This window comes from Miscanthus floridulus, chromosome 18, assembly GCF_019320115.1.
Source record: "Miscanthus floridulus cultivar M001 chromosome 18, ASM1932011v1, whole genome shotgun sequence".
In the NCBI taxonomy this organism is placed as follows: domain Eukaryota; kingdom Viridiplantae; phylum Streptophyta; class Magnoliopsida; order Poales; family Poaceae; genus Miscanthus; species Miscanthus floridulus.
In genome coordinates, this window is record NC_089597.1 from 125618083 (window position 1) to 125646028 (window position 27946).

At 46.1% G+C, this 27946-nt stretch overlaps 4 protein-coding genes and 1 pseudogene across 6 annotated transcripts; 2 read left to right on the forward strand and 3 right to left on the reverse strand.

Moving 5' to 3' along the window:
- Positions 1-277: 277 nt before the first annotated feature.
- On the reverse strand, positions 278-3154 carry LOC136524600 (zinc finger BED domain-containing protein RICESLEEPER 2-like; annotated as a pseudogene).
- Positions 3155-5418: 2264 nt separating this feature from the next.
- On the reverse strand, positions 5419-8068 carry LOC136521041 (cation transporter HKT2;4-like). Its single transcript, XM_066514757.1, has 3 exons — positions 6588-8068; positions 6246-6494; positions 5419-6145 (listed from the first exon to the last, which is right to left on the reverse strand). The coding sequence occupies exons 1-3, from the start codon at positions 7772-7774 to the stop codon at positions 5950-5952; spliced, it is 1632 nt and encodes a 543-aa protein (XP_066370854.1). The 5' UTR covers positions 7775-8068; the 3' UTR covers positions 5419-5949.
- Positions 8069-17388: 9320 nt separating this feature from the next.
- LOC136524601 (protein MIZU-KUSSEI 1-like) lies at positions 17389-18198 on the forward strand. Its single transcript, XM_066517905.1, has one exon. It carries the CDS (start codon positions 17389-17391, stop codon positions 18196-18198), a length of 810 nt encoding a protein of 269 aa, XP_066374002.1.
- A 268-nt stretch (positions 18199-18466) lies between these two features.
- On the forward strand, positions 18467-21650 carry LOC136521400 (uncharacterized). 3 transcript variants are annotated; one of them, XM_066515134.1, is made up of 6 exons: positions 18467-18796; positions 19258-19373; positions 19839-19966; positions 20639-20692; positions 21015-21061; positions 21183-21650. In XM_066515134.1, the coding sequence occupies exons 3-6, from the start codon at positions 19864-19866 to the stop codon at positions 21312-21314; spliced, it is 336 nt and encodes a 111-aa protein (XP_066371231.1). In that variant the 5' UTR covers positions 18467-18796; positions 19258-19373; positions 19839-19863; the 3' UTR covers positions 21315-21650. The 3 variants fall into 3 exon arrangements, 1 of the variants encoding a protein (XP_066371231.1); XR_010775544.1 differs by lacking the exon at positions 20639-20692; XR_010775543.1 differs by lacking the exon at positions 20639-20692 and having other exon boundaries at positions 21015-21650.
- Positions 21651-25784: 4134 nt separating this feature from the next.
- On the reverse strand, positions 25785-27849 carry LOC136522336 (DUF724 domain-containing protein 3-like). Its single transcript, XM_066516166.1, has one exon. The coding sequence runs from the start codon at positions 27764-27766 to the stop codon at positions 26327-26329; it is 1440 nt and encodes a 479-aa protein (XP_066372263.1). The 5' UTR covers positions 27767-27849; the 3' UTR covers positions 25785-26326.
- Between the last annotated feature and the right edge of the window lie 97 nt (positions 27850-27946).

Below are 27946 nucleotides of genomic sequence, written 5' to 3' on the forward strand. Positions count from 1 at the left end.
CTTTATTTATTGAATTGAGATCAAACTTACAATAAACAACACATAACTTGCATTCCACAGCACAGTTAACACAAACATAGGCACAAATAACAAAAAACTGTTTATAGGGAGCTTTAGTGCAATGACTGCCTCATTAAAAACCTATCTAGGTAAAACTCACCCTTGTGAGAAACCCTAGACAGGAAAAAAGAGTATAGCCCAGCTCCAATTATAAAGTTCATTGTCCTTACATCAAAGTCTAGTCCATAATATTACAGTCCCATTACATAAATGATAACTAATCAAGATAAAGTTCTTCAAATGCTTCTTCAAGCTCCTTGTCCTCCACCATGTGTTGCAACCTTGCTTCTGCAGCCTCCCAATCTTTGATGCAAGTCAGCATCTCTACTATTTTAGGCTTTAACTTCCTCCGCCGCTCCTCGATGATCTTGCCAGTCATACTAAAAGTGGATTCTAAAGATATGGTGGACACAGGAATAGTTAAAACATCTTTAGCCATGATTAACAACACTGGATATGTGAGTTTGTGCTGATGTCACCAGTTCAAAGATGTTAAAATTATCATCTAACTAGTTCATAATATCACAGTCCAAGTAAGAAACAAATTCAGAAGCATTAGAAGCTGAAGAACTTGCAGCCTACAGCAGGGCAGTTGCAGAGGTATCTCTAGCCATGCTTAGAGTAGCAGCTAGAGGATGCATACCACCAGCAGAACCACAAGCATCATCATCATCATAAATTTTATCCCAAGCAGGCCTTTTCTTACCAGAAAGGTTAGGAGGGACAATCCTCCTCAACCTAACAGCTCCATATTTCTCCTCATACTTATTGTAGACATCAGTAAGTCGAGCTCTAGTGCCCAACTAGTAAGTAGTATAATCTGTACTAGTAAGGTTACCCAACCTCCTAAGCACTCTATTGAAACCTTTGATTTTAGCTCTAGGGTCTAGGATTAATGCAAAAGAATAAAGCAAAGGTATGTCCTTCCAGTATTTATTATATTTGTCTATCATAGGTTGAACCACAGGTCTGATGTGACTATCATTAGCATAATTCTTTAGGTGTATAGCAATCTTAACAAGATAATAAATCATAAAGTGGAGATATATGATAGTACACACCAGACAATGCAATTGTAGAATCATAAAACAGTTCAAGAAATTTACGCACTTTTTCTGCCATAGCCCAATGATCATCAGTTAAAAGCAACTGATCACCTTTAGCCCTAGGATACTGAGCATGCATGAAAGTAGTGAATGGGGCCTTATGAGGAAACAAATGCTTAAGCATTAGATATGTAGAATTCCACCTAACTTCCATGTCCAGCTGAAACTTTCTAGGCCTAATACCAATGGCAATGCAGTAACTTTTATATGCAGCAATTCTCTAGTTAGATGAGTTTAAAAATGATATTGCATTTCTAAATGTTTCAATCAAAGGCTTAAGTGCCTCAAGGGTCTCCTTAACAATCAGATTGATAATATGACATGCACAACGCTGATGCAAGAACATTGAATTAACTGTAGTAAGGGATGATACATTGTCTGATTGTGATTCAACAGGATCATCTACAACCTCAATACCAAGATATTTAGACAGCATAGGTCTAAGTTTACGCATGACTGATACATTAGATGATGCATTGTCCAAGTAACAGTAAACACTTTTTTAGTCAAACCATAATCAGCAAGCACAGATGCAACATGATCAGCAATGTTTTGTTCATTGTGGGAACAATCAATAAGCCTAAGACCAAGCACTTTCTTCTCTAGTTGCCAATCAGAGTTTATATAGTGAGCAACAACACTAAGGTAATCCTCTTTAGCATTACCAGACCAAATATCAGAGGTTAGACACACACAATTAACACCAGCGGAACTAACAGTCTCAACAAGCTTAGCCTTGCAATCAGTGAAGTATTTCAGCATGTCTCTAGTGGTGGTTTGCCTAGAGACTGGAACATACTTAGGATTATGAGCAGTTTTAATGTACTCTCCAAATACATTAGATTCTCCCAAAGAGACAGGAACATCAAGCCTAGCAAGCAATCGAACCAGTTGAGTACGAGCAACAATAGGACAATACTCCCAATTACGCATACTACCATCAGGATTAAAAGAGATCTGTGACTGAGACATGCGAGTTTTTTCACGCCTCCTAGGGCATTTATCCCTATGCCGAGTGAGGTGACCAGTACCACCACTAGAGAGCATAGAGTATTCCTTAGAGCAATGGATGCACTTAGCTCTATACTTGACTTTCTTACCATTCACTTTTTTGAAGAGCTTCTTAAAATCCAGCCACACCGCCGAGGTAGAGGGACGTGAGCGCTTGGCACTATTCTCGTCCCCGTCCCCTTCCCCGTCCCCTTCCCCGATGTTTGCTGCCCGCCTTCTTGATCATCGCCGACATCGATGGGAGCTTGAACGCTACGTCCGAACAGCTCCTCGGCGTCCTCGCGCAGGTCGTCCTCGTCATCATCTCTGGCCAACCCGCACAACTGCCTCTCTTGGTTGGTACCGACATCAACCGTGTCATCATCGGATCCAACCATCGTCACGCGTCGGCGCCCTAGTTCCTCAACGGCTTCAAAAAAACAAAGAGTTAGTACAGATCTAAGGTTAGGGTTAAGGGTGAGGGTTAGGGTTAGTCGTACCTTCACAGCCGGAGCACCAGAATCGCCGACGACGTCGACGAAGCACGGATCCGTGCGAGGTCGACGACGGTGACGACTGCCGACACGGAGATGACTAGTAGGACGAGGCTACAACAATGAAGCGAGATCAAGAAGAGGGGTATACATGGCCGTGTCGTGTGCCAGTGTCGGCCAGCGGTGGCTCAAGAGGCCACCGGAGGGCGAGAAGAGGAGAGAAGGTCGGAGGCGAGAGAGGAGAGGAGAGTCACCGTCGCTACGTCGCAGTCGCAGAGGAGAGAGCCAGAGAGGAGAGCGACACAAGAGAGAGAGAGCCGGTGAAAATTGAATTAGGGTTTGGGTGGATACGGGGCGACGGGGGCAAGGCCAGTTATATACCCCTCCCCAACAACGGGCAGATCCAACGGTGGACAAGAGCGGGGGAGGGGCATCAACGGCTCGGAGGTAGCCGTGCCTCGTCTTGAACCGTGTCGTGCCTGGGCCGGCACTGCGGGCCGACATTGCGGCCCAAGCACGGCACTACGACCGAGCCGTGTCACGCATGGGCACGATTGGAGTGGGCCGGGCCGTGCCTGGGCCGTGCTTCTTAGTGTCGTGCCTGGGCCGGCCTGTAGTGCCCGTGACAGATGGCCATCTATATGTGAGACCACCACGTGCGGCAGCAGGGTGGCCGGAGGTGGACGCAGCAGGTATGCACAGCCGTGTAGCGAAGGGTTCGGTTATGCTATCTCTAATACGCAGCGCATCGCAGGGTTCGCGAGCGGAGGGGCGCGTGCGGCTGGCACAGCCAAAAGAGTCCCGGGCTCCCGGCGTAGGCACAGCCGACGAGGCCCAGAACCTACATGGTTGTGCGACGTGTCGAGGGCGTGGGCATGGTGCGGCGCGCAGGAGGGCCAGTATAGCGGACTTTGAGGAGCGTCGTGCGAAGGCCTGCGAGGTGTGCTGCCGGAGAAAAGCGCGAACCCGATAGGGCGTGTTGCCAGCGAAACGCGTGAGTCCAGCGAGCTGGGCGCGTGGGTAGGCTCGGGAAAAAACTGAGAAAATAAACCAATAGGTAAAAAACAAATTTCCTGTATATTTCCTTGTGTGTGCGAAGCAAAAATCCACCAAAATTCTTTCACCTACTTCGGTATTATACCCAACGCCAACTGAAGTGCTTGTTTCTTAACTCGATTGGTGTGCAGCTTTTGCATCCGCAACTCTCGGGTAGCATTTGGTTAAGAGTTAAGGTGTGATGGGATGGTTCTGTCTCTGATTTGTGGGACGGGATGATTTTATTTTCTGTTTGGTTGAGTAGAGATGAGACCAATCCGTTTTCTGTTTGGTTTGGAGACATTAAAAGTGGGTTGGTTTGGAGACATTAAAAGTGGGATAAGTGAATGACAGATGGAGCATATTTGTCAGTTTTTTTATTTTTCTTTTCTTTTTCTTTTTCTCTCCTTATCCCTTCCGTAGCTTTCCACGCAACCTCCCGCGACTCCTCCGCGTGAACGCGCAGCTGGTCCGGCTCGTCCGCCAACGACTCGCAGCAGGGCTGGGCGCGGAGATCGCCCGCCGGCGACTTCTAGCAGGGCAGCCCCGCGCCTCCTCCGCCAGAGCCCGGACGCGGGCTGCCCCGGGCTTCCTCCGCGTGGCGCCCCGAGCCTCCTCCGCTGGTGGGGTTGGAGCTCACGTGGCGACGGCAGGGCCGGCCCCCAGAGCTCGCCCTCCGCTGGCGACCTCGTCGCGCCTCCTCCGCAGCCCTCGACCCTGCGCCTCCTCCGCCCCGGGCCCCGGGCCTACTCCGCCCGCGCCTCCTCCACTGGAACTCGCCGGGGCCGAGCACGGCAGTGCGCGGCAAGGCCGCAGGCGAAGCTCGCCGGGACCGGTACAGGAATAGCTCGAGCGCGTGGCTCCTCTCTCTCCTCTTCTCCGCGTCCGGCGCGGCTCCTCTCCGTGACCTCGTCCACGTCCGGCACCTCCGTCGCTCGCTCGTCCCCCCAGGACGGACCCCGTCCGTGAAATTTTGGGGGACGGGGTCGCCCTGCATCTCATGCGAATATTCGCGTGGAGGACGTCCCGGCTCCACTTCGCCTCCGAACCAAACAGAGTTGATCCTGGGGCCATCCACCTAGTCCTCCCAACCAAACACACGCTCAGAGAAAGAACACAACAGTACCAATTTTCCTCCTCCTCGGTACGGACAATACAGCCGCACAGGTCTTGAACAGGATGAGAAAGGACCACAACACCTGCTTGGTTCGATCTCTACGTGACAGCAGAGATCAGAACTCCGGCTCCAACTTGGACTCGAGCTGGCAGACGTCAAATTACAGATTGACGGCACCAAGGAAATTGCAGTTCGATTCCACTGCGATAGACAGCAGATCGGTCTATGCGTCGGGCGTCGGCGACGTGCAGACAGGAAATACTGACCGAGTTGCATACAATAGGCACAAGAAAACATGCTCGTATGTAGACAGGAAATACTGACCGAGTTGCATACAATAGGCACAAGAAAACATGCTCGTATGTTTCAATGAGATGCAATATATATTAGAATCGGACTCCGCATCATTGCTAGATGCGAGTTATTCTAACACATATGGGCACGGCTTATGAGTTCGGGTCACATGCACGACCCAATTCATTTTACAATTGGACTTCGTATCACGTTAAACAAGGGCAATTCTAACTCGTATGAGCACATATTATTATATATATGTCCGGTAGTTAGAGGAAGAAGGACAAAAAAAAAAAGACGGACCTAAAAAATAGCTGGAGAGAAATTTTATCTCTTTATTATTAGGTATAGATCTACAAACCCCTGAACTATGAATTTTAGTCCAATTTAACCCCCCTCATGGCTATCATGGCGCCACGTAGGACGGCTTACATGTGCCACATTGGCAAAACAGCCATTTAAACAGACCATGATGCAAAACACAAACGGTTTGAAAGTTAAGGATGGACAAATGTCTAGTCTAGTTTTATAGATGAAGAGAAATCGTACGACCACGAAAGTTAAGGGGTCAAAGGGACCTTTTCCTAATTTTGAGTATCTATATATACTGTTAATCCTCAAAATTGAGAACAGTATTTTCTGAGTTAAAAAAAAGAAGTATCATATCTATGACCTCTAGAAAAACTTACACTCCCTACTCCAAGTAATATATATGTTTTTTTACAGAGTGTGATCCTTCTTCCAATCGCATTTCACGCTGAATTTCCATTCTTATTGTCCATGGAATCTTGAAGAATTTCAAGTTTGATCCCCGACCAATCACCTTTCATCATCGGTCATCACCAAATAAAGTTCACCTCCTGCGTCGCTGTCCTTGGAAGCCTTTGAGCCTCCCGTAGAGCATGAGGAGAACAAGGAGCAGCTTCCCCTGGTCGCTCCACCACCCGGAGAAGCTGTACGGCTTGTCATGGCAGGTGGCGGTCGCCTCCGCTGCCGGCAGCAGCCTCGAGCAGCTGTAGCCAGTGGACAGACCCACGTTCCCATAAGCACTGCATCCATGCAGGAATCCATATGTCAGTTTCAGAAGCTCCAGAATCCATATATGGGCTGTGAACTGTGATGTTCGTCGATCGTGCATGTGCACCTCACCTAATCACCTCGAAGATCACGTTGAACGTGGAGAAGTTGAGCGGGTCGCCGGAGATCGATCGCCTCTCGGTGATGCAGGCGAGCATTACCGCTGCGGCGTTGCAGGCCAGCGGTGACAGCAGCATGCTGTTCAGCGACAGTCTCCTCTTCTTCTCTCCATCCTTGCGTTCCGGCTCTCCGGCGCCGCTCCTTTTCTTTTCGCCGCCGTCGTCGTGCACCGACAACAATGTCGCCGACGCGGGGATGCACCTGAAAGTCGTTGGTTGGCATGCAAAATCTATCAATGATCGAACAATATGCTGTCGCGTATGCTTCAATTTCTCGCGGAGGAGCATGACTGACATCATGGCGAGGAACAGCACCAGCACCGCCGGCGCGACGAGGGAGCAGTCGACGGAGTTCTCCCCGGCCTGCCGCACGTTCACGGCCATGAACACCGCGTTGGTGACCTTCTCGCCGGCGGTGAGCCCCGCGAACACCGCGGAGTTCCAGTTCAGGCAGCAGAGGAGCGCCGCGGCGGCGGCCGCGACGGCGACCACCGTGGCGGCGAGGGACGCCGCCCGCGTGTCGCTCGGCAGCAGGTGGCCGAAGCCCGCCGCCGCGGCGCTGTTCTCCATGTCCATGGGTACGAGCTCCTCGACGGGTCCTCCTCGCCCGGTGAACAAGAGCAACACCCTCGCTAGCCCTCTCGTGGCGCTGACCGCCAGCCTGAGGAACACCGGGAGCAGCGTGCTGCCGGCGAGGATCTGTGCCGCCAGCAGCAGGAGCAGGCCACGGTTCGCGGCGAACACCGCCATGCTCTCGTTCGTCGGGAGCAGGCCGCCGTTGGTGAAGGACGAGACGGTGGTGGACACCGAGAAGAGCGCGGCGCTGATTCCCTTCCTCGCCAGCACGTCGCGCGCGGTCGGTACGGTGGCGACATACGCGAACACCAGCACAGAGCCGACGACGAGGATCGCGGCCATGTAGGCCGAGACCACGAGCGCTAAGCTTCTGACGACGCGGCAGCTCTCCTTGCGATCACCACCATCGCCGGACGAATCCGCAGACGGAGCTGCTGCCGGACCATTCGCCTCCTCGAGATCCGGCTCGTCGCAGACGGCGACGGCGGCCGACATGACCCTGCCGTCGTGATCTTGATGGTCGCGCGGCTGCTGTCGTCGCTTGCGCGACGACTCGAGGACAAGTCCGAGCAAGGAGACGAACATCTCGCTGCCGAGGAGCATGAGGAGGGTGAGGACGACGAGCTGGGCGCTCGAGAGGTCCTCCATCTGGACGGTGGCTAGTCCGGTGACGGTGACCGCGGACGTCGACATGAAGAACACGTCGACGTAGCGCGGACGGTACGATCCGGGGCTGCTTGGCCTAAGCAGCACCAAGGCGAGGGAGCCGAGCAGGTCGACGGCGAGGAAGTAGGACAGGTGGAGCAGCAGTGGGGTGAGGTGGAAGGCGATGAGCCGGAAGACGAGCACCGATGAACTGACGGCGTGTCTCGTGGCGCTGGCCAAGACATGGAGCCGAATAGGCATTGGAGGTGGTGGTAGAGAAAGGGCAATGGGCAGTGCCTGATGATCTAGCTGGTCTTGTTTCAATGGAAAACTACTTACTTTTACTGGTACTAATACATACGGAATTTAGTACAAGTGATTACTGATCTCAATGGGTGTATATAATATAACTATATATACAACTTAGCTTGACAGAGCAGTGATCATATGGAAATGCAACTGTTTCAGCCAACCCATTGGCTTTAGAGAGCTTAGTGGTGAGGAGGAGGACATGTGTGCAAGTGTAGCATGGCTCAGGCACCTTTCAGAACTTAATGGCAGGCCTGCAGATGGAGCACGCCGTGAGTGAGATGAGATGAGATGCCTGAATACACGCGAAACTACTAGGCACAGCACAGAAAAGACTGGAGAAATTCCAAGCCTTTTGCACATGCGTACAGGCAGCGTACGTGGTGAGCCTTTGCCCAACCGTCTGCCATGGCGCCGAGGGCAACCACGGCCAGATCAGGCAAAGCGGAAAGGCAGGATGGCAGCCGGCTGCTCGTAGAGGGCAGGCGAACCCCAACCACTAGTAACTGAAAGCTTCTGGCGTGTGATACTGATATGACACGCCGGCGTCGATCGCCAGCAAATGAAGCGGTGGCCTATAGCTACTGCGCTAGCTCCAGAGAGGCAGAGACCAGAGCTTGTGATAGCGAGGCTACCGGAGAGACGCGGCTGCAGGAGCAGGACCATCATCGTCATCTCCGTCTCCATGGACACGTTCGAAGAGCATGCTTAGCTAGGGGTTTGGGGGCAGCGTGCGATGGAGGAATAGATTTCATTCAGTGCCTCCACTTGGTGTCATATGACCGCACGCGAGGCAAGTCCTCTGCATTTGGCGCCAGGTCACAAACGCCCTTGCCTTTGAACACGTCTTACTTGCCACTTGCGTCGATGGTGACCTGGCCATGAATCTGATTGCTGGGAGGGTGATTGCTCCGGAGAAGAGCTGCATGCGATCAGATTCATGGCCAGGAACTCGGGAAGAGTTGCGTAGCTGTGGTGGTGGTGGATGCCATGCTCCCAAGGGACGTGTGCAAGGCACCCGTGGACAACCTCGGTTCCTTGCCAACAATGGTAGTACACAAGACGACGCATAGTAATTGCGCGCGAGCGCCAACTTACAGGCCTATTTGGCAAGCACTAGCTAGCTCCATTAAGGCTAGTTGGATTGAAAAACTATTTTGTTAAGTACTAATATATCAACCGTGCTCTTTTGTGTAGACTAGAATCTTAAAAGATACTTTTTCCCAAAACAAAAAAGGATCCTAAGAGATATTCCCTCCATTCCAAATATAACGCATTTTGTCTTTTCTAGGTATAGCTTTTGATGATGAATATATATATATATATATATATATATATATATATATATATATATATATATATATATATATATGTATATATATATATATGTATGTATGTATGTATGTATGTATGTATGTATGTATATGTATATGTCTAGATACATAGTAAAAACAATGTATTCAGAAACGCCAAAATGTCTTATTATTTGGAATGAGGGGAGTATAAACATTACATATGTTCATGTTAAATAATTATGACTAATAAAAAATACTTATATTGCGTTTCCTTTCAGCTTTTGCTGTTTGCTTTTTAGTGATGCACTGTGCCAGCAGCTGCAACGACTTAAATTCATCTAAAGCGTACTCCCCTATCTATTTATGATAAACTTATCAATTACTATATAAATTTTCCATCCATGCCTATATACAGTTTTTTTCATTTCACATGGCACATTATGTGTCTTTAATAAATTTAGTTAAGATCTTAATTTATGATATGGTGAATTTTGTTGCAGATCATGCCTTGTTCATGAACATAGGTTTCGACTTTCAAATTTTGATATTATTACTTGCTATAAAGTTTTAGACTCAATAAAAGTTAAAACTCTTTATGCTTATTGTACATTTTATTTTCACCTCTCATTTTATATTTTATTAAAAATAAGGATTTAGCTTATAGAGTGCACTCTTAACTATTGTCGGTAGGTAGAGTTTGAATTGAGATTGAGAGGAGCAAACTATGCTAACCTAAAGAGAAGATTAATACTAACTATTTACACCAAATGAATCTCAAAGTCCATCCACGTAATTTGCACCTTTGGTTTGCATTAACCTCATCTATTACTAAAGATGTTAGATTTTTCTTATAAAAAATTATAAGTGTGGTTGTATTTTTAATAAAAAAACTAAGTGCTCACAATTATATTATCAACAATTAGATATGTCATTATATTTCAGCTAAAAACTTACAAAAATTATTTTCATGGATAATAATATAATTTAAAATAATTTGTTAGTGTCATTAGAATAGGAGTCATTAAGGAACATTTTCCATGATCATTGAAACATTGCTCATTTGTGCAAGTATACTTGATCAGTATGACTATTTTATGTATGTTTACCTTAAGTTATTTTTAATAGTAATGGGTAATTTAGAAGCACATATAGACATAATTTATGGTCATCTAAGCATTTTACGTAAAAGCAAATGTCAATAATTTAACGGGATATTTAATTTACCTAATAGATCACTAGATTTTCCTGATTTTTGTCGGGACTTGATTTCTTTAACACATATATAATAAGAGTTAATGCTTCCCTTCGTAAGCCTCTAACTTTTTATGAGAGGTTATAGGCCTCTGACTAACTATTAGTAATAGTAAGACTTGAGATCACACACACACACACACGAAGGGAGCTTGAAATGCCATGAGGATTACTCCATGGACTCATAACAAGTAGCCCAATAGGCCTTTTTGGCTAGACCGATATTGGGCTTTCATATTTGGATAACTTTATATATTTAGATTAGAAAAAGAGAAATGCTACACAATGCGCGAGTGTTTTGGCGCTCTCCCGCACTCGATTTTTAGTCCACCGGATCATTGCCTCGGTTTGTCTGTGTCCGTCAAATCTGCCAAGCCGTGTATCGGGCGGGGCGGCCTTCTAGGTACGCGCGCGTGGTTGTGTCAGGTGACGCCCAGAGAGAGAGAGGACGCGAACGCGAACGCGATGTGGTAGTGGCTGGTCAAGGCGGGCCCAGATACTGCCGCTCGTACAAGTCAAAGTCTAGCCCGGTACTATACTTGCCTGGGTCTACCAGCGAGAGCGAACGCTCCTGTGGTCGTCTGCCGCCCCCCTGCCTCTCCTCTCCGGCGTGCTCGCCGGCGACGAGGGTAGGTGGGTCGGCCCCTCCTCTAGAGTTACTAGTAGATCGTAGTTAGAGTTGCCCTGATGGGAGAGTCCTGTCTTGCCGTCGTCCGCGTCGTCGTTGCAGCAGCTGCCGTGGTCTTTCCCGGTTTCTTCCTCGCCGTCGATGTCGTCGACTTCAAGGTCAGTGTTAATAAAATAAATCATTTCTTCTTCCCCGCGGATCTCCTCTCCACCACTCTCGCTTCCACATCCATCCGTGATCGGCGAGATCCGTCCCCTCCCGATCCGCAACCTTCGACGCCGTTCAGCAGCCTCCGATCCTGGTGCTCCTTTCTTCAGCAAGGAAGCTCCTCCTATGGTGTTGGTTCGACAGCTCTGCCTCTACCTAGGATCCTGGTTCGAGCTTCTTCTTCTACCTCCGGCGACGGCTCCATTTGCATCATTCGGTCGTCAGTGTGCGTTGCCTCCGATGGCTCAACCGTCCCACCTTTAACCGGCGCTTTGCGCGGTCAGTCCACCTGGGTGTATGCGTCCTTGACGCCCATGTGACCCTCCACCAGCGCCTTGTCTCCCCAATCGCCTTCGACGTTGCTGTCTCCCCCATCCAGCTGCAAGACTTTGATGTAATCAGGTCTTCTTTTAAGGTCCTCTTTGTAAAATGGCTGCTGTTTTAATATAATATATGAGTTGTTATAAAAAAGAAAGGCGGGCCCAGATGGGGCCCGACAGCTTCAGCTCCGAAGCACAGGAAGCAACGCAGGTGGTCATGGTGCCCCGTGGGGCCCAGCTCGAATCACTTTTTCTTGTCACCGAAGCTTGCGTTGATCACTTCATTAGGAGTCCAAAGTTCACAACTTTGATTAGGAGTCCATAAAAATAATTTGTAAAATATGTTTATTTGTGAACAATTTGACATATATTTTTCTGATTTCTGCAATCCATAAAAATGATTTGTAAAATATGTTTTTGAATAATTTGGCATATATTTCTTTGATATATGCAATTCATAGAAATAATTTGTAATTTTTTTTGAACAATTTGACATATATTTATCTAAGATTTGCAATTCATACAAATAGAAGTTATGTTATCCTCAAATTACATCACTTTGTCAAATACATTACAGTGAAGAAATCATTATAAATATAGTGATAAGACAGTGTAAATATAGCTAAAAGACAATGTAAATACATAGAAAAAAATCAGGTGCCAGGAGTTTCTAAAACACTCAGTTATTGGTTAGACACTTCCTATTAATAACATCTAAGTAGGAAGCGACACGAAATCATGTGGCTGGGATGAGCTCTACATTCCAACCACCTAGATTTAAGTCCTCTTCAATTCGAATTCGGGTGTCTTTTTTATTTCTAAGGAAAAGTTATAGTTCATCCAGTTTGATCTCATTTTTTCTTAACATCTCTAAGTCAAATTAATACTAACTTGATCTTGTAGATGTAATCTATAAATTTGGTCAAAACTAGAGAAATTTGACTTGCTAAAAAGAAAATATTTTTTCATTGCTTTTGTGGAACGTTAAGGAGCTCTTTTATTTTGTAAAACATGTTGGCATGTTGCGACTGAACTTTCACGGAGCACAGTAATGACGGATACAAATATTCTCATATCCTTGCCTTTTCAAGCATTCATCGTGGCTGGGTTTTAATTAATCCCATTCCAGGATTTACCTGTGCCGCTGCCCATGCATGCTGAATGCTCTGGCCTCTGATCGAGCCTTCATAAAGCAGCATGACCAAGGCTCGCATGGACTTCCCTTCATCACTCCACGACCCAGAGAAGCTGCAACCTGCAAGGCTGCAAGGCTATCATAGCAGATGCTCTCCGGGTGAAGCTGTTGTTGCAGCCTTGAACAACTGTAACCAGTGGTCAGTCCTACTGTAGTGTGATCTGCAGGTGTTAAAACCTGAGGTGCACTGCATGTACTGTATTTTGCGCAAGAGCCAAGAAGACACGGGGGCGTGTTTGGGAGGGTGGCCGAGGCCGGCTTGGCCCGTCCGTCAGGCCCAGGCCAGCCTAGGCCTGCCCCAAGTGGTGTAACTACTCATGTTTGGTATCAAGTATGCAACGGGCTAGGCCTACTTGAGATTGTGTTTTGTTCCACACATGCAGTCGAGCTGAGGAGCCAACTAACTCCAATTACCAAACCGAGATTGTGTTTGGTTGTTGGCTAGCCTCGGCCAGGCCCATAGTCAGGATGCAGAAATGCAGATATAGCAATGGAATGAGTAAGAGTTTGAACAAGTAAACCATACAATTAGCACTAGACCTCAGACAAATTAGGTAATTAACCATGGAGTCATAGCTGCTCTAAATTTACAAAGTACCAATGAAACAAGGTAAAATAACAACATGAACAACCTAATCAGTAAGCACCAGTACTTGATCAATAGATAGGAGATAGGTAACGGAAATTGATTACACAAATTAGTAAGTGGGGCAGTTCATCCATCATCTAGTTGTAGTCATCACATGCCTAAGTGGGGCAGCCGTAGTGCCTAGTATTACCCACCTTCATCCATAGTCTAAATAGCAAGATAACAAGTGAGATGATTAACACATTCTTCCACCAACCAGCCTTACCATTAGTGTGGGTGACCGCCGCGTTAATCCACCTAAATCGAGTGTCGATCACTTGACCTCTCAATTTAAGCAAACCAACAACGAGGTCCCCAGGAGCGCACGTGGCAACTTCTCTTCAGGATCAGTTCGAGAGAGAGAATACATCACAACAGTGCTTAGATCACATTACAAGTTCAAAGTATTAAAGTTTACAAGACTTGGTTCACACACTTAGTTCATCACACGATCACACATTAAAGTCTACATCAAAATCTAGCAGAAGTCTTTCAACATAGCATAGTTAATGATAACGGATACATGGGTGTGCCACATCCATGTATCTACGGAACACATGATCCTTCACCACTCCTGTTCCGGCGAGGGGTCGGGAGCATAGAAGAATCCATGCACAGGGGCTACGATACATGCAAAACTTAATATCACACAGTGTGAGTACTCGAGTGTACTCCGTAGGACTTACCCAATATAGTAAACAAGGATTATGCATTTGGGTAGTAGAAAGGAATGCACAACTTTGCATAAAAGCATTTATACTATAAAGTAAAGGTGGTCTATGACGTAGCAGTTATTAAGCATAGCATAGGTAATCAAGTTAAGCATTAACAAGCAGGAACTCAATCTTCCACGAGTTCTGAATTCCAATCTCATCTCTAGTCCGTATCTAGAAGTAGAACTTATTGCTTTCAATTTTTATACTCTGCAGAGGGGTACAAGTTAACCCCACTCGAAACAAGGGATATCGCCCATAAGACCCGTCGGTATAGAAGGGGTATCTCGATGCCTCAACCTTTCCCCAACCTGGCCATGATGTTCGACGAAAGGTTCGACTGGATGTCCGGTCAATGTTCCGGACATTTCCGACTGACGCCATCCCCCTTGCTAGTTTCACGGATAAGACGGTCGCAGTCAGTTACTTGGCTTGTCTCCCCCATTGGTGACAAGTGGTCTGTACAGTTTTATGTTCCCAGGAGTCTTCCCATAGAAAACCACATAGCAACTGGCCATTTCTGTGAAATGAAAGAGTGGTTTAGCCTCAGTCAAATATAATGCATGAAACTAGCCATGAGTGTGGAACTTGAAGATCTACGGTTTGTGATAAAACAAATCGTTGATCTCAAGTCCCTCACTGATGACCAGCATCATCAGGTTCAAATCAACAACTATGACATCACAGGCATTATAACAAAACATTGGCCTCAGCTTTAGAATCTGGTGGTGTAATTCATTAGTTAAATCATTGGTGGCTGCCATACAAATAAAAAATCAGTACAACAATAAGTTACAAACTGCAGGTAACAGAAGAACCAAACAAGTGCAAATCCAAGGTCATGGCTGCCATGGAACCCTTGTGCACGTCCATTCACTGCCATCAGCACAAGAAAGAAGGGGTTGTTGCTAGGGAATAGACGTGTCACATGGGTTTGATGACACACATGACAAATCACAAGAATCAAGTAAACAGGGCAGCCACCTCATGTAAAGTTTTGCATCATAGGCCATTTAAAATTCCCACAGTTGCCACAAATCCAAAGAAACAAAACCAACAGTTCAGAAGTAAGAGATTAAACAACAAGTAGTCTCAAATAAAAGTAGTCAACAGAGGCTATAAATAGTCAATTACAACAACAGGTTCTGCCCAACAGTTCTAGGCTCAAATGCCTACCATGGTGCCTTCTAGCACATATAGTTAGCCACCCTATCAGTAAACAAAGCAAAGGACAGGTGTGAGTCAGCTAAGTAAGCTGCACAAAATACATATAGGAAAGTGTGCTCAACTGTAGTCAAAAGAAGAGAGAGTGGGTGAGGAAGGTGGAGGAACTATATATCTCAACAGTCAACCCCCTCATTGGCCATGCAACCCAGCAGGAAATGCAACTACATGTAGTAGTTCTTGGCTAGGTAGTTCCTTAGCCAAATGTCCCTGAACTATCAAATCAAACCATAATCCATCGAGGAACAACAAGTACTACTCAAATCAGATGAATGAATCATGAAAACCAACTACGATATGAAACCCTAACATCATCGCCATCAAGAAGTAGGGAGGATTGGGGGTCGATTTCACCTCGGGGTCGGTGTCGACGCAAAGGAGCGGCGTAGCAGGAAGAAGAAGAAGACCCGACGAGGTAGAGGAAGCAGATCCGGCCGGAGAGGAAGCAGATCGGACCAGAAGAACAACTTTAGCACCACCGCACCAACAGAAGAAGAGGAAAGAAGACGACCGCCTCCACGGAGTCCCCGCGGTCGACGGAGCGGCGCCGCGTCGTAGCAGATCCAAGGCGGGGGGAACAGAGACGAAGCCCGCCTAGGGAGGACGCCGCCGCGACGCACACCAGCTCACCACCACCGCCGGTATCTCACGTGGTTAGAGGAAGGCGAAGAGCAGGGAGAGGAAGGAAGGAGAAGCAGCAGCGAGGGCCACTTAAAAAGGCGGAGGATTTCGCCGGTGGGGAGAGAGCGCGTGGAGCTTTCCACCTTCCCGCGCAGCGCCGCTCGCAGCCGCGCCCGGGAGCCCCGAAGCCAGGCGCTCGGGGCCGTTTTGCGCCCTTCCGGCCGGGCTGCATCCTGGGCCAATGCTCCCAAACACGGGAGTTGCAGCCCACGAGCGCGTCCGGGCTCCTGGGCCACCCTCTCAAACTGGCCCTAGCAATATGGAACAACATTGAGCGCATGCAGAGAAAAACACCTGTTTGTTATCCTGTTGACCTCAGATTAATATCATATCATAGGTGTATTTGGTTGGCTGTTGTATCCCCTCCATCCTGCTGACTTGTATAAGCGGATGCAAAAATACGCCCTCTACGAAAATGACAAATTATGCAACCTAAGATCCTGGTTTTGGGGTCCCACTTTATCGTCCTTGGTTTCATCATCTCCGTTTGGTGTCGCAAACGTTGTTGTATTATGGCAGATACCTGAAACAGAAGGTGAAAATTTAGAAACAATTGTCTAGCTCTCTACAGAGAAACAAGCACTAGTTTGAGAATAGTGGCACCATTGAGTCCATTGGGGACACCGAGGATGCAGGGATGGATAGTTTAGTCGCCCATGCAGGTTCACCAGATTACATGGTGCACATTGTGAATGGTCAATCCAAAACATCACGGCAAACAGTACTTCGAGTAGTTCGATACTGTTTTTAATTAGTATTTTTTATAACCTGCGAGACTACTAATAATATGAATCCATTTTGATTTAAAGCCTAGTGGACTCATGAACAGGTTGGTAAACATCTGCCAGAGCGAGCCGGCCGGCGATGACTCTTCCGATTGCAGAAGTAGGTCGTGTGGGCTAGTTTTAATGTCTACCGAAAACACGGCATTTTCCCATAAACAAAAATCTGCATTTCAGTCGACTAGTTTGCGTTTTGTTTACAGTAAAGCAAGTGCCATGCATCATGCATGACAATTGAGCTCGGCAAAAACGACGAACGAGACGCATAGGAAGCACAGCAACCGGCCCGTTTCATCCAAAGTTCAAATCGGCCTTAGTAAATTTGGCAGCATATATGGTCGCATAGCTAGACTGAGAAAACAAGTCACTATTTTGTCATTTGTCACATACGTGACGCTGCATGAGAAACAGCTATTCCCTTGCTGCTCATCATCTGCTGTCTTGAGGCATCAAGACAGCAGCTATATATACCTACCTACCAACATTTCGGTCGCTTGGCATATATGTCAAGAACAAGACTTTTACCGACAGCAAACTGCTGCTAGAATTTTTTGCACTCGCTTACTACCTTGTGCATCTTGGGACACACTGTAGTTCAGTAGTTGGTGGCGAGAGGAATTGAATCCATCGATTCGATTCAGCATGACGAAGAACAAGTCAGGTGCATCCAACTACCTGTGCATGGCACCGATCTTTAGCTCCTGCGTCTCCTCCGGCAAGCAGCAGCCGTCAAGCGACGCCGCCAGGAGCCACCTGAGCTTCTCCTTCCCGGAGCGCCGGCAGCAGCAGCAGCAGCTGCAGCCGGCGGCGGCGACGGAGGAGCAGAGCAACTCGGAGAGCATCATCGACCCTGCTGCCTCGGTCATCGCCAGGAAGGAGAAGCAGAAGGACGGCGGCAAGCACTGCACCGTCATCGTGGGCACCATCTTCGGCCGCCGCGCCGGCCGCGTCACCTTCTGCGTGCAGCGTGACGCCGCGGTGCCGCCGCCGTTCCTCTTCGAGCTCTCCGTGTCCATGCAGTCCCTCGCTACCGAGATGGGCTCCGGCCTCCTCCGCATCGCGCTCGAGTGCCACCGCACTGGCACCGGTGGCACCGGCGGCGGCGAGAGCAGCCGGAACGTGTGGAAGGCGTCCTGCAACGGGCGCGACGTGGGGCACGCCGTGCGGCGGCAGCCGACGGAGTGGGACCGCCTCGTGCTGGAGAGCATGCGCACCATGACGACCGGCGTCGGCGCGCTCCCGCCCGCGGTGGCGCTGGAAGGGCCCAACGGTGAGGGAAACACGCAGCAGGACGGCGCCGGCAGCGGCGCCGGGGAGGTGCTGTACATGCGAGCGACGTACGAGAGGGTCGTGGGCTCCAGGGACGCCGTGTCGTACCACCTCATTAACCCCGGCGGCGGCAGCCCACCGCAGGAGCTTAGCATCTTCTTGCTGAGGACCAGGGGTGGCTGAGATCACCGACTAGTACATGTCTATGTATGCATCACGATTCACGAACGTTTATTACAGTTACACATGCATATCTCCTACAACTAAAACAACAAATCGTGGACATTTTTTTTATGCGACGTTCCAACGTGAATTCATCGCCCTATCGTGTCCACAGCCTCGCTCCAACGTGTGGCCGTCCTTTACGATATTTAAAAGAAAAGAGCTAAAACGAATGCGGATAAAAGAAACGAATCTCCGTCTTCAAAGTAAAACACCGCATCGACGCCTCCGCGAGAAAGTACGGGTACCTCTCCTCTTCCGTCTCCGCCTCCACCTTCCGCTTCTACTTCCTCGCCTTTTCCTCTCCCCCGCTTCCCCTCCGCCCCCGCTGTGCCGCCCAGTCCGGGGAAGGATACGGCCACCGGGTGCCGACCGGCGGGGACGCGAGAAGATGCGGGTGCGCGGAAGCCCCTGCGGGCGGCTGCGTGCATGGATTAGCTGGAGGTGGGCCTGGGCCTGAACTGCCCGCTGCCACCCTCATCCTCAGCGCCGCCACCAACATGTACTTCAAGTCGACCTCGCCATCGTCGTCGAGTACCTCGCCGCCGTCCTCACCGAGGTTCCTGGCCCCTCCTCCTCGATCTCGATCTCATCTCAAATATGCGCTTATTTTGTTCTTTATATTCTACACACTCCGCCTTGATCCATCTTCCTCCTCTCAATCGAACCCCGCTGCCGTATTCGAGACAAAAAAAAAAGGTGCCGCTCTACTCCTCTGGCAGCGACACGGCGACAGGACAAGAAGGCATAGCAACACTGTGGTGCCACCGCGCCGGGGCAAGCCACAGCGCCGTCCGTCGCTGGACCATACGCGTTGCTGCTCACCGGTGCTGCCCACACAGCTGACCGTCTGCCCACACAGCTGACCGTCGAGGCAACCCGCCATGCGTGCCCGCTTCTGGGTGACTGCGGATGTCCTGGCGACGTGCTTGCGTCCTATTTTGGATTGTTTCAGCCATGCCTTTTCTTATCGATTCTATTTTTCCTCATTGTTTTGCTTTGCCTTTTTTTTTGTTGCAGATTTCTTCAGTGCTGCCTGACCTTGCGGGTATAGTAGGAAGGTGCAGGCCTGGGGAATTTCGTGCACAGCTCAAAGGTGTTTCCCGGTGACTGTCCACTGTCATATGACATACTAGGTATATCCTATATAAATTTAGTTGTTGTGCACTTACATAATTACTAGCCTGCATAGCACAGTCATTGTGCCATTCCTTAATAACTGAACATGTGTCGTCTCATAGCACGTAGCTTGCTCTTCTATGAAATTTTGCTATTCGTATAGTTGCTAGCTGAACCTCAATTTGTCTTGCTCCAAGAGCAAGACCATACGTGTGTGTATGACGATGTGCTAACTGCTAGGTATCTTCATCTGCTGCTCCTGAGTTGTGCCTCTGATTCCACTAACCAGATACTGATTGAGTGCTCAAGAGATGCCTCATGTCAGCATGCCGAATAAAGTGTATAAAACCACTTCAGAGTATATACACTATTATTGACGGAGACTATGTGGCAATGGCATATGCTATGTTTCGATACACCGGTTATCCATCATTTTACTTGCTTATTACACTTATGCATTCATTTCCTTTCTATAAATACAGACAAGATGCAGCTGTGCTTTATGGGATGATCAAGCAGAGGCCTTTTCAGACAGGGTGGTACATAGATATGGCAACCAAGTATCCTGTCAACTTCCTCTTTGTTGCCACAACATCTCGGTTGTTTCAAGGTATTCAGTTATACTCATGCCAGTGCTATCCTGGATCTATTTATTTCACTGTATAATCTACATGACCTCATATTGTTTGCCAGACTCTTTAGCTTCGTTTCTAAATAATCCAGGGTTTACAGATCATACACTTGATGCGGCTGTTGTATTAACGAATATGTATGTACTAATTTATATTTTACTATAGGCACTTATGCTAATTTTTAAAAACTCCATGATCACAACTATGATCTAGACAGTTCCGGAGGCTACCTGGAGCCAACAAGAATTGCAGTTAATGAAGTTGCCAAAAGTTCACAGTCCACATACTATCCGTCGGTTTTTACATGACTTCTCTCCTTCGTTATTGCTTTACTTTCCCATTTCTCTCATCTTATCACTGGAAGAACAAAATGTTCTATAAAATACATTGTCCCATTTAGTGGTTATTATTTTTTGAAACAGTTCTGAAAACACTGTTCTAATATTTTTTTAATTGGTGATATGCACTGACTACGCCTAAAAAATCATTTTTTTCTGCAGTTTCAGTGCTCTCCAGCACGTAGGCTGCTATTTTTTTTATTTATAATTTCATTATTTTCATTCTGCTTATAACAACTAGATGTAGAACTGCTCTTTAATCGGTGTGCTGTGTTTTTCATGTTACATTTCATTCGGCAAACAACTACACAGATGTTTCTAAGGAGAGACTTGGGCCGCAGCTCATTCAGAAGTTGAAAAAGGAAGGTGTTAATCCCAAGCAGTGGAGACTTGCATCTGTTCTTTACAACCTTGTTCTGCTGCTTCCAATTTAGTGTCTTTTTCATGAATTATATCTAGCTTTACAACCAAGCAGTCTAATTGATTTAAGACATGAATGATAAGAAATTGCTCCCAAGAAGTGACGCATCTCTAAATCATCCATTCAAATTGACTTGATTCAAGATAACATTACAACTCACACGCAATACTGTTGTATCATTTCTTTTTAGTGATCCATTGCATTTCAGATCTTTGAGCTATCTAGCGACAAATAACGAACTATAACTTACACCGGCCCTCACGGTAGGTTGTCTGTGGTTGCTTCTCACACTGGACAAGACCGGGAGTTCATTGGTGAGCCTGCTTCGACACATCGTGAAGACATTCGGCCAGGAGAGGATAGAGATTTAGATTTTGTTTGTTTCATAAGCTTTTTGAAATAGATCTACATGTCCTCTGCTTGGTGGGGTTGCAGGTGAGGACGCACGCAATCCGGACGGCGCAGGAGAACATTGACATGACCATCAAGGCTGCTGACAGCATCCTCTCCCAATTCGACCTTGCCCGCCGTGTGCGTTCGCTGTTCCTCTGTCAATCAAGATGCTAGACGTTTAGCCAAAAATCAGAGTGAATTGGATAAAGTTTTCGTGTGGCATGGTGTGGATCTGAGGGCGTTTGAATGAATGTGCAAAAAGGTCAGGTGCTTGCGATGATTTATTGCTGAATTATCAAATATTTTGATAGATTTAAAGGATGGAGTTAATTGATACAAAATGAGTATTCTCATATTGAAGGATATAACTCCTCTTTAAGATTTATATGTTGTTTAGGGGAATCACCATTTATGATATTAGATTGAGTTACCATAATTATAGCGTTTCTTTTGAATGGGATGCAGTTTTGTAAAAAAAATCATCTCTGAAAGTGTTAAATTGATGGCTAGCTGAACTCATTGCGTTGAGAATATAGTAATCTTGCAAGTTATTGCTGTTAGCTTTTGGTCAGGTTCAAGTTCCAATGTTACGATTTTGCACCTCCACTTAGTTTGTGTTAATTTTGGCTTCGTGCTTTAGGCTTCGCTGTATGGCTAAGTGACAAATTAAAATAATATATCTCTCCCTCTCCCTCCCTAACTCCCTCCCCTTTCCCCCTTCTCTCTCCAAGAACCTTATATCTCATTCTATGCTTTAATACCAAGAAATGCATTGCCTTTTGCTTGTTTGATTTGCATTATTATGAAATATCCTGTAGCCTTAGCACGGAAAGGTCTATACAGCCGCGCTCTCCGTGACTGTGTTAATTTCACGAACTTTGGTTTTTAAATTAAATGTCACTTTAACGTCTATATTTAATTTCACAGTATTATTATTTTATCGTGCGATCCATGTGTTTTTAATATAAAAGTTTAGTTGTTCCGTAGCAACGTACGGACACGCTACCTAGTGTATATATAATAATAATAATAGTTGGTGCAGCTGTTGATACCTGCTCTTAATAATCAATTCATAAATCAAAATCATCATGCAGTACATAGTTTTTAACTCATATTTCTACTTTATCTGCCGCTACTAGAATGTTAGCACTGGCCGAGTGGTGAGATTTCAGAGCATACTCTGATTACAAACGCATGGTTTGATGGTTATTGTACAGGCTGTCTGCCAAGCTCTAACCTACAGTGCATTGTGGGCTTGTGGCAGGGTACAGATACTAACAGTCAGCTCATAACAGTTTTTTTTTTAATGAAAGTCTGCTCCTAACATTTGTACAGTGCTATCACAGCTTACTGATGATGGATGTGGTCAGGTGCATATCTGAGGCAAGCAGTCTGAAATTGCAACAGAGATTACATTTGGATTTAAGATGGCAAATTGTTGATTGATGCACAGAACTCATCTATCATCTGAATTTCTGAAACCAGTCAAATAATACTGCATTGCGTGTGCCACGTAGCTCCACAAACCGATGAAGGTAATTAGGCAAATGCTTTCCTGTGGTAGAGCCACTAGTAGTACCTAATTGACAGATAGCAGCCTAACAAATCATCAGAAGAGAAATTTGCTGTGACTACAAGGCCCGAGAATACGGGAAAAAAGGATGGAATCAACAAATAAATTTCCCCATGGACAATTGCATAAATCGTGAAAATCAACCCCAAATGAGGGACGAGATTCAGGTAAGGGATCGATTACTAGTTGAAACTGGATGATGAACACAGTACAAAGAGAAGAGAGGGAGCAAACCGACACGCGACACCTGTCGCAGGCCATGATGTGAGCCAATATGTTGTGGACGCATCAGACTGGAGTATTAGAAACTTCATCCAGAGCATTTGGTATTTTGTCCGTAACAAGGTTTTGCTAAATTACTTATTAGAGAGCGTGATTTTAAGTTGCGTAACAATTATAACTGACTTAAATACACCTTGTGAGTTGTGACAGAAGGAAAAAATAGGGGAAAATATCAGGCAGTAAATAAAATCTTCAACGGTGATTGTAATTGGAACAAAAAATTGATGAACTCTAATAAGGTCAAATCGGATAGACATAGACCAAATATTCTCTTTATATGAAGTTTTGGTAAAATCCTTTACAGAAAAGTACAATTGCAATGAATTATACATACAGATAGAGGATGTGTGGCATGGACCACTACAGTTAAAGCAATTGATAAAGCGATATACATGAACAGAGCAACTTGAAAACATCAAAACTTGATGGATAAAGTCAGATTCATCATTTTCCTTCTAGAACTCCTGCAAAGCATGGCCATTAACAACTCTATAACATAAGTAATCCAAAGATAGAAGCACATAGATTTTAAGTTCACAGTATCTCACGGCAGAGTCAGCTCGAAAGCACAAGCATGGATGGATGTATTATTTGAAAAGAATGAAGCAATTTATTTGAAAAAAAAAGAAAAGTATGTACCTGCTGTTATTTTCAGTACTTATCAAGTCACAAATGGGGAAAAGAACAGCTATAGAACTATTAGTGCACAGGGAATCACACACACACAAAAAAAGGTACATACATGAAGGTCCGCCATTTTGTTCAGAAGCCACCAATTCAGATACCCTGAAATTTTATCATTTTATTTTGCTGCATAAGGTACAGCTTGAACTGACACTGCACAGTTACATACCTCGAAGTCCACCATTTTGTTGAGAGGCCGCCAATTCCGATAATCTGAAACTATATCATTTTATTTTCATGCATAAGGTCTTGAAGCCAGCATGACCAAACCAATAATCTAATTGAACAGGCACATATCCATGATACACGCTAAAGCAAGATGATTTTTCATACAACAACAACAACAACAACAACAACAAAACCTTTAAGTCACAAACAAGTTGAGGTAGGCTAGAGTTGAAACCCAGCAGAAGCAATCAAGGTTCAGGCACGTGGATAGCTGTCTTCCAAGCACTTCTATCTAAGGCTAAGTCTTTGGGTATATTCTATCCTTTCAAGTCTCCTTTTATTGCCCTACCCAAGTCAACTTCGGTCTTCCTCTGCCTCTCTTCACGTTACTATCCTGGCTTAGGATTCCACTACGCACCGGTGCCTCTAGAGGTCTCCGTTGGACATGTTCAAACCATCTTAACCGGTGCTGGACAAGCTTTTCTTCAATTGGTGCTACCCCTAATCTATCACGTATATCATCGTTCCGAACTCAATCCCTTCTTGTATGACCGCCGAGATGATTTTTCATAGACCCTTAAAAAGTGTAGTTACAGGGAAGTATATTTTTTTTCTCAGCAGAAATGCATATTGTTCTACAGGCTATACAGATTTTACTGTTCAAGAAGGGCTATGTTGAAGTTCAGCATGACAGAGCCCATAATAATAATGACTCAATCAACCAAGATGGTATGTTTTGTATGTACAGAATAGAGATCACTTCGGAGGTAATCACTGTATACATAGAACCGAGCACAAAAAAATTTCAGAACAAACTGATTGCTGTTGTGTTTGGGCTTTTGCCCATCCACTACATAAGACTCTTTGCCAGATAGGCAGAACTGGTGCTAATACAATCACCTCAGAAACAAATTAGACCGATCCTACTTGAAAAAAAAAAGATGGAAAACAATGTAATATATGATAATTTCAACACAAAAGAGCATATCTATCAGATAGCTTTCCTAATACAACCATAGAAATATATTACCAAGACATACAGATTAAAATGAGCAGTTTTGAATTAGGAAACCAGAGAATGGCTGTCACTAAAGGCTACTTTTATATACATCAAGAACAACACTGAACCTTTTTTGTCATCAGCCAGAGCAAGCCACTAGACTGAGACATCCCTTTTAGGTACACATCAAATTCAGGCCTTGGTTGTAGCACTAGCACATGAAACACAACGAAATAAAAAATGTGTACACCAAAACTGTAAGGTATATATTTAAAATGTATAGCCAATTGCTCCACTGTATTCCGAAATAACCGAATAAACTAATTTGTATGTGCAATATATGAGCCTACATCTCATATTGAGTAAAACAATGTATAAATATGCTAAGCATGAGGTGTCATCATATATATAGAATAAAGCAAGCACAGAAGGCATAGTGCAGCATAGGCATCAGCAAGTATGAACAAAATGGTACCCGAATATACAGCCTCTTCTTTTATTTAGTCTTTCCAGGGAGTGTTCCATTCCCTTGTTGAATTCTTGTCAACAAAGTAAAGAGATCAGTGTGCAGGCAGTAATAAGATTTGGTGATTGCAAACATGCAGTACATTGTTACCTGAGGGTGCCTCTGTTTGTGAGTAGAATCTTATCACTTTGTCGTGAGGAACCGATGCATCCCTGGGAATAGAATAAAAGCTGGAGATGAGATGAAACAGAAATACATTACATGTGAGGACAAAATTTAAGCTAACTGGGAGAAATAAGCAGAAGTTCCTGCACAATGAAGAGTGGAAGGAGGTGGATCTACAGAAAAAAGAGGGTTGTGACGAAACCGTAATTTCTAGTGACCCATCGGATGGCCACCGGACACGTATCATGCTGGGGCTGCCGATGTAGCTACCGTGTTGTTAGCGAATGTGGGAGGAGATGGAGCAAACCGACACGCGATACCTCACTCGAGCTCCCCCAGGAGAGCTCCAACATCGGATTCAGGGTCGGGCGGACAGCGGCGTTCACCAAAAAATCCGCTACGCAGCTCCAGCAAAATGCAAAATACAAGATTAATGGGTAAGAGGAACAAGAGGATTCAGGGGTGTTGGTGGGTCTGAGATTAGCTTGGATCCAACTCCTAAACAGAAGCAAGCCCAATTAGAACCTTTATGCCGCACAGAAATCAAGCTGGATCGAAAGGCAATCCTGTCGCCTGAATAAAACCAAAAACACAGGTGTCTGGCAGACAGGAGAACTGAGCAAATATATAAAGCGTCGATATTTCATCAGGCTACCTAAGTCAGCCATCATGAGCATCTTACAAATACATAAAAAGGTAGCGGATGATCATATGACGTTCACCCTAATACCTACATGACCCTAAGACCTCCAACCCCCAAGCATAAAAAAATGTCACAAGCACTGAAATGATGTCAAAACCTGACACGTGTCAAAAGCCGACGCATCAGGTTAGCTGCTTCCAAGCAGTTAGAGAGTGGCCAAGACACTGTGAAACTCCAGTTTCGCATCGCCATAGGCTTCCTTGAACTTGCTATGCTTTGACTTGAGTCTCGAGAGCTTTGTGCCTTTAGTTTCCATCTCCACTGCAATCTTCTGGGTTTCCTGGCGAAGGGCCCCAAGTTTCTGCTCGAGCTCAGCTATAGAACTATCTTTTTCATCGAGTAGTGCACCCATTCGGGTTAATGAAGCTGTCTCCACCTCTATCTCTACATCCAGCTTGTCCATTTCTCCAAGACAAATAGTGTTTTGAGATTTGATTTTGACCAATTTGGTCAGGGTGCTATGCAAAGACTGGACACTAAATCCATGTCCCTCCAGATGACGGAGTGTACTAAACTTGTCCTCGAACCATTCCATGTTGTTGTCTATGCTTGCTTTCTTTATATTCCTCACTAAGTCGGGAAATACAGCCATCAGACCTAATGCCATTCCTTCACGCATTGTTGGGTGAAATTCTCTTAGTGGAAGGAAATGCGGTCGTTGAGGATGCGCACTAAACACATCCATTGTTTCAATTTGAGGCCACATAGCTGAGCTCTTGACAAATAGAGGCTTGCCATCAGCCAGTGGTGAGGGCAAAAAGCTCTCAGAAGCTGAGCAGCCCCTCAATGGAGAACTGACTATGGTGGATTGTGAGCTCCTAGCATTCTGAAGACGACGTCGAAAGCCCGAGCTCTCATCCAATTTCCCACCAGACTGCTGATCCACTTTCCCACCAGCCTGTTGATCCACTTTCCCACCAGCCTGTTGGACCCGATAATCAATAGATGGGATGACTGTTTCCATAACACGGTTGCTTTTAGCTACTTGAGTAGTAGAATGATCTGTGCACACGTGATCATTTCTGTTCTGATCAGACAAAGGAGTGCCCATCACCACTGAGCTATGTTCCAAATCTTCAGCTAATGTGCCATCTAGCTGCTTCAGATCTTTCCTTGACTTTTTGGTGGCCGAAGATCCACGATCAAGACTGTATTCATCACCATTGGATGTCACATCAACAGGGGAGCTTGGATTTTCACAAGACATGGACAATGTCCTCAAGTTAACCAGTCTCTTAGCAACCACAATCCTCCGTCGGTTGCCACTGCAATTGTTCGGGGGCTTGAACAGATATTCATCAGCCGGCCTCAATGAAGAAAGAGACTGTGGTGAAGGCAACAAGCTCTCAGAAGCTAAGCAGCTCCTAAATGGAGAACTGTATATGGTGGATTTTGAGCTCCTAGCATTTTGAAGACGACGTAGAAAGCCCGAGCTCTCATCCACTTCCCCGCCAGCCTGTTGGACCCGATAATCAAGAGATGGGATGACTCTTTCCATAACACGATTGCTTTTAGCTACTTGAGTAGCAGAATGACCTGCGCACACATAATCATTTCTGTTCTGATCAGACAAAGGAGTGTCCATCACCAATGAGCAATGTGGGCTATGTTCTGAACCTTCAGCTAATATGCCATCCGGCTGCTTCAGATCTTTCCTTGACTTTTTGGTGGCCGGAGGCCCTGTTCGGCTGGCTGGAAAAACGGCTGATGCTGATGCTAATGCTGATGCTGATTTGTTGTGAGAGAAAAACAATGTTATTTTGCT

What these genes read in the sequence shown, in the direction of transcription:
- LOC136521041 (XM_066514757.1), bottom strand. Translation starts at nt 7,774, where the DNA reads ATGCCTATTCGGCTCCATGTCTTGGCCAGCGCCACGAGACACGCCGTC. An exon ending in GTGCTGTTCCTCGCCATGAT is followed by an intron (nt 6,495 to 6,587) that starts GTCAGTCATGCT and finishes AACGACTTTCAG; the next exon opens with GTGCATCCCCGCGTCGGCGA. An exon ending in GTGATCTTCGAGGTGATTAG is followed by an intron (nt 6,146 to 6,245) that starts GTGAGGTGCACA and finishes GCATGGATGCAG; the next exon opens with TGCTTATGGGAACGTGGGTC.
- LOC136524601 (XM_066517905.1), top strand. Translation starts at nt 17,389, where the DNA reads ATGACGAAGAACAAGTCAGGTGCATCCAACTACCTGTGCATGGCACCG.
- LOC136521400 (XM_066515134.1), top strand. Translation starts at nt 19,864, where the DNA reads ATGATCAAGCAGAGGCCTTTTCAGACAGGGTGGTACATAGATATGGCA. An exon ending in AACATCTCGGTTGTTTCAAG is followed by an intron (nt 19,967 to 20,638) that starts GTATTCAGTTAT and finishes ACAACTACACAG; the next exon opens with ATGTTTCTAAGGAGAGACTT. An exon ending in ACAAGACCGGGAGTTCATTG is followed by an intron (nt 21,062 to 21,182) that starts GTGAGCCTGCTT and finishes GTGGGGTTGCAG; the next exon opens with GTGAGGACGCACGCAATCCG.
- LOC136522336 (XM_066516166.1), bottom strand. Translation starts at nt 27,766, where the DNA reads ATGGACACTCCTTTGTCTGATCAGAACAGAAATGATTATGTGTGCGCA.